Source organism: Oncorhynchus kisutch, unplaced genomic scaffold, assembly GCF_002021735.2.
Source record: "Oncorhynchus kisutch isolate 150728-3 unplaced genomic scaffold, Okis_V2 Okis06b-Okis10b_hom, whole genome shotgun sequence".
NCBI classification, from domain to species: domain Eukaryota; kingdom Metazoa; phylum Chordata; class Actinopteri; order Salmoniformes; family Salmonidae; genus Oncorhynchus; species Oncorhynchus kisutch.
This window is the reverse complement of record NW_022261983.1, coordinates 11,801,272-11,807,271: the sequence shown is the minus strand read 5'-3', so window position 1 is coordinate 11,807,271 and position 6,000 is coordinate 11,801,272. Positions and strand designations below refer to the sequence as shown.

The 6,000-nt window shown below is 45.4% G+C and overlaps 1 protein-coding gene across 1 annotated transcript in view; it reads right to left on the bottom strand.

Annotated features, from left to right (window-relative positions):
* The window catches only part of LOC116359966 (protein tweety homolog 2-like), an 80,791-nt gene that overhangs the window by 39,059 nt on the left and 35,732 nt on the right, over positions 1-6,000 (bottom strand). Inside the window, exon 3 of the mRNA XM_031814190.1 lies at positions 2,866-2,977. Within this exon, the coding sequence (XP_031670050.1) occupies positions 2,866-2,977 (112 nt within the window). The remainder of the gene's footprint in view (positions 1-2,865; positions 2,978-6,000) is intronic.

The window sequence follows — 6,000 nt, the reverse complement described above, 5'->3', positions numbered from 1 at the left end:
TCTCCTCTACCTCTACCTCTCCTCTACCTCTCCTTTACCTCTCCTCTACCTCTCCTTTACCTCTCCTCTACCTCTCCTCTACCTCTCCTCTACCTCTCCTCTACCTCTCCCCCTACTCTACCTCTCCTCTACCTCTCCTCTACCACTCCTCTACCTCTCCTCTACCTCTCCTCTCCTCTACCACTCCTCTACCTCTCCTCTACCTCTCCTTTACCTCTCCTCTACCTCTCCTCTACCGCCCCTCTAACCGCCCCTCTACCTCTCCTCTACCTCTCCTCTACCTCTCCTCTACCACTCCTCTACCTCTCCTCTACCACTCCTCTACCTCTCCTCTACCTCTCCCTCTACCTCTCGTCTACCACCCTCTACCTCTCCTCTACCTCTCCCTCTACCTCTCCTCTACCGCCCCTCTACTGTCCCTCTACCTCTCCTCTACCTCTCCTCTACCTCTCCTTTACCTCTCCTCTACCTCTCCTCTACCTCTCCTTTACCTCTCCTCTACCTCTCCTTTACCTCTCCTCTACCTCTCCTCTACCTCTCCTCTACCACTCCTCTACCACTCCTCTACCTCTCCTCTACCTCTCCTCTACCTCTCCTCTACCACCCCTCTACCTCTCCTCTACCTCTCCTCTACCTCTCCTCTACCCGCCCCTCTACCTACCGCCCCTCTACCTCTCCTCTACCTCTCTCTACCTCTCCTCTACCTCTCCTTTACCTCTCCTCTAACTCTCCTCTACCTCTCCCCTACTCTACCTCTCCTCTACCTCTCCTCTACCTCTCCTCTACCACCCCTCTACCTCTCCTCTACCTCCTCTACCTCTCCTTACCTCTCCTCTACCTCTCCTTTACCTCTCCTCTACCTCTCCTCTACCTCTCCTCTACCTCTCCTCTACCTCTCCTTTACCTCTCCTCTACCTCTCCTCTACCTCTCCTCTACCTCTCCTCTACCTCTCCTTTACCTCTCCTCTACCTCTCCTTTACCTCTCCTCTACCTCTCCTCTACCTCTCCTCTACCTCTCCTCTACCTCTCCTCTACCACCCCTCTACCTCTCCTCTACCACTCCTCTACCACTCCTCTACCTCTCCTTTACCTCTCCTCTACCTCTCCTCTACCTCTCCTCTACCACCCCTCTACCTCTCCTCTACCACTCCTCTACCTCTCCTCTACCTCTCCTCTATTCATCACCCTGTTACTACACCTCACCCCTTTACCATTTCTCTATTCCATCACCCCTGTTACTACACCCCCCACTTCCATTCCATCCACCCCCTCTAAACCCCCACTTCAATTCCATCACCCCCCGCCACACTCCATGGGCTGGAAGCAGGTCACCACCAGAAGGGACCAGGCTCCACCACCAGTCACCCCCTACCAGGACTGGGGGATCATAAGGGGATAGAGCCCCCCGGGGCGTGTGATTTTACTGGGACAGATGATGAACCCTCCATCAACAAAGGAAACCTTTGTTGCATGTAAAATAAGCTTGTAGTTGTTATTTACCGAACTGGATAACAACAGATCACTACAGTGGTATTTACAGAGTCCATAACAACAGACCACTACAGTGGTATTTACAGAGTCCATAACAACAGACCACTACAGTGATATTTACAGAGTCCATAACAACATACCACTACAGTGATATTTACAGAGTCCATAACAACATACCACTACAGTGATATTTACAGAGTCCATAACAACATACCACTACAGTGATATTTACAGAGTCCATAACAACATACCACTACAGTCATATTTACAGAGTCCATAACAACAGACCACTACAGTGGTATTTACAGAGTCCATAACAACATACCACTACAGTGATATTTACAGAGTCCATAACAACATACCACTACAGTGATATTTACAGAGTCCATAACAACATACCACTACAGTGATATTTACAGAGTCCATAACAACATACCACTACAGTCATATTTACAGAGTCCATAACAACAGACCACTACAGTCATATTTACAGAGTCCATAACAACAGACCACTACAGTCATATTTACAGAGTCCATAACAACAGACCACTACAGTCATATTTACAGAGTCCATAACAACAGACCACTACAGTGATATTTACAGAGTCCATAACAACAGAACACTACAGTGATATTTACAGAGTCCGTAACAACATACCACTACAGTGATATTTACAGAGTCCATAACAACATACCACTACAGTGATATTTACAGAGTCCATAACAACAGAACACTACAGTGATATTTACAGAGTCCGTAACAACATACCACTACAGTGATATTTACAGAGTCCATAACAACATACCACTACAGTGATATTTACAGAGTCCATAACAACATACCACTACAGTGATATTTACAGAGTCCATAACAACATACCACTACAGTGATATTTACAGAGTCCATAACAACAGAACACTACAGTGATATTTACAGAGTCCGTAACAACATACCACTACAGTGATATTTACAGAGTCCATAACAACATACCACTACAGTGATATTTACAGAGTCCATAACAACATACCACTACAGTGATATTTACAGAGTCCATAACAACATACCACTACAGTGATATTTACAGAGTCCATAACAACATACCACTACAGTGATATTTACAGAGTCCATAACAACATACCACTACAGTGATATTTACAGAGTCCATAACAACATACCACTACATTGTAGATAGAAGGACTGGGGTTATACAAGACAAATAGCTACTAGCTGTATTGAATATTGAATAACAACATTTCAATGGAAGACTGGCATGAAAATGGAAGCTACGCACACTGACCTCAAGTTACAATTCTGCCCTTAGCCAACTGTACCAGTGTACAGGTCTCTACTGAGCTGTGTCCTGGTATCTTACCAAGCTGTTGAGGCCACCCAGAGTGTGGTTGGCATTGTGGAGGGAGTAGGTCAGCTGGTACACCCCGTCATTGGTCTGACTGTTACCATAGAAACCCACTCCAACAGCAGAGCTGCAACAGAAGAAATAAACATTAAAAACAGAGAACTTTTTTAATTTCTTCATGTTCACATTGGAACTAAATCTTGGTCCAAATCAAGTAACAAACTAAATTGCTTTTAAAAATAGTTGCGGGAAAGATTTGAGGGGAGGGGCACTTTGTTTCATCTTCATCTGTAACTCAATCAAACCAATAAAAACAGCTGAATCAAAGGCACAAAGAAGAGTGCTATTGAAATGAGATGTATCCCACAATACTGCCTGTCCGCAATTTTTTAATTTTACCTTTATTTAACCAGGTAGGCAAGTTGAGAACAAGTTCTCATTTACAATTGCGACCTGGCCAAGATAAAGCAAAGCAGTTCGACAGATACAACGACACAGAGTTACACATGGAGTAAAACAAACATACAGTCAATAATACAGTATAAACAAGTCTATATACAATGTGAGCAAATGAGGTGAGATAAGGGAGGTAAAGGCAAAAGAAAGGCCATGGTGCCGAAGTAAATACAAAATAGCAAGTAAAACACTGGAATGGTAGTTTTGCAATGGAAGAATGTGCAAAGTAGAAATAAAAATAATGGGGTGCAAAGGAGCAAAATAAATAAATAAATAAAAATTAAATACAGTTGGGAAAGAGGTAGTTGTTTGGGCTAAATTATAGGTGGGCTATGTACAGGTGCAGTAATCTGTGAGCTGCTCTGACAGTTGGTGCTTAAAGCTAGTGAGGGAGATAAGTGTTTCCAGTTTCAGAGATTTTTGTAGTTCGTTCCAGTCATTGGCAGCAGAGAACTGGAAGGAGAGGCGGCCAAAGAAAGAATTGGTTTTGGGGGTGACTAGAGAGATATACCTGCTGGAGCGTGTGCTACAGGTGGGAGATGCTATGGTGACCAGCGAGCTGAGATAAGGGGGGACTTTACCTAGCAGGGTCTTGTAGATGACATGGAGCCAGTGGGTTTGGCGACGAGTATGAAGCAAGGGCCAGCCAACGAGAGCGTACAGGTCGCAATGGTGGGTAGTATATGGGGCTTTGGTGATAAAACGGATTGCACTGTGATAGACTGCATCCAATTTGTTGAGTAGGGTATTGGAGGCTATTTTGTAAATGACATCGCCAAAGTCGAGGATTGGTAGGATGGTCAGTTTTACAAGGGTATGTTTGGCAGCATGAGTGAAGGATGCTTTGTTGCGAAATAGGAAGCCATTTCTAGATTTAACTTTGGATTGGAGATGTTTGATATGGGTCTGGAAGGAGAGTTTACAGTCTAACCAGACACCTAAGTATTTGTAGTTGTCCACGTATTCTAAGTCAGAGCCGTCCAGAGTAGTGATGTTGGACAGGCGGGTAGGTGCAGGTAGCGATCGGTTGAAGAGCATGCATTTAGTTTTACTTGTATTTAAGAGCAATTGGAGGCCACGGAAGGAGAGTTGTATGGCATTGAAGCTTGCCTGGAGGGTTGTTAACACAGTGTCCAAAGAAGGGCCGGAAGTATACAGAATGGTGTCGTCTGCGTAGAGGTAGATCAGGGACTCACCAGCAGCAAGAGCGACCTCATTGATGTATACAGAGAAGAGAGTCGGTCCAAGAATTGAACCTTGTGGCACCCCCATAGAGACTGCCAGAGGTCCGGACAGCAGACCCTCCGATTTGACACACTGAACTCTATCAGAAGTAGTTGGTGAACCAGGCGAGGCAATCATTTGAGAAACCAAGGCTGTCGAGTCTGCCGATGAGGATGTGGTGATTGACAGAGTCGAAAGCCTTGGCCAGATCAATGAATACGGCTGCACAGTAATGTTTCTTATCGATGGCGGTTAAGATATCGTTTAGGACCTTGAGCGTGGCTGAGGTGCACCCATGACCAGCTCTGAAACCAGATTGCATAGCAGAGAAGGTATGGTGAGATTCGAAATGGTCGGTAATCTGTTTGTTGACTTGGCTTTCGAAGACCTTAGAAAGGCACGGTAGGATAGATATAGGTCTGTAGCAGTTTGGGTCAAGAGTGTCCCTCCCTTTGAAGAGGGGGATGACCGCAGCTGCTTTCCAATCTTTGGGAATCTCAGACGACACGAAAGAGAGGTTGAACAGGCTAGTAATAGGGGTGGCAACAATTTCGGCAGATAATTTTAGAAAGAAAGGGTCCAGATTGTCTAGCCCGGCTGATTTGTAGGGGTCCAGATTTTGCAGCTCTTTCAGAACATCAGCTGAATGGATTTGGGAGAAGGAGAAATGGGGAAGGCTTGGGCGAGTTGCTGTTGGGGGTGCAGTGCTGTTGTCCGGGGTAGGAGTAGCCAGGTGGAAAGCATGGCCAGCCGTAGAAAAATGCTTATTGAAATTCTCAATTATGGTGGATTTATCAGTGGTGACAGTGTTTCCTATCTTCAGTGCAGTGGGCAGCTGGGAGGAGGTGTTCTTATTCTCCATGGACTTTACAGTGTCCCAGAACTTTTTTGAGTTAGTGTTGCAGGAAGCAAATTTCTGCTTGAAAAAGCTAGCCTTGGCTTTTCTAACTGCCTGTGTATAATGGTTTCTAGCTTCCCTGAACAGCTGCATATCACGGGGGCTGTTCGATGCTAATGCAGAACGCCATAGGATGTTTTTGTGTTGGTTAAGGGCAGTCAGGTCTGGGGAGAACCAAGGGCTATATCTGTTCCTGGTTCTAAATTTCTTGAATGGGGCATGTTTATTTAAGATGGTTAGGAAGGCATTTAAAAAAAATAACCAGGCATCCTCTACTGACGGGATGAGATCAATATCCTTCCAGGATACCCCGGCCAGGTCGATTAGAAAGGCCTGCTCGCAGAAGTGTTTCAGGGAGCGTTTTACAGTGATGAGTGGAGTTCGTTTGACCGCTGACCCATTACGGATGCAGGCAATGAGGCAGTGATCACTGAGATCTTGGTTGAAGACAGCAGAGGTGTATTTAGAGGGGAAGTTGGTTAGGATGATATCTATGAGGGTGCCCGTGTTTAAGGCTTTGGGGAGGTACCTGGTAGGTTCATTGATAATTTGTGTGAGATTGAGGGCATCAA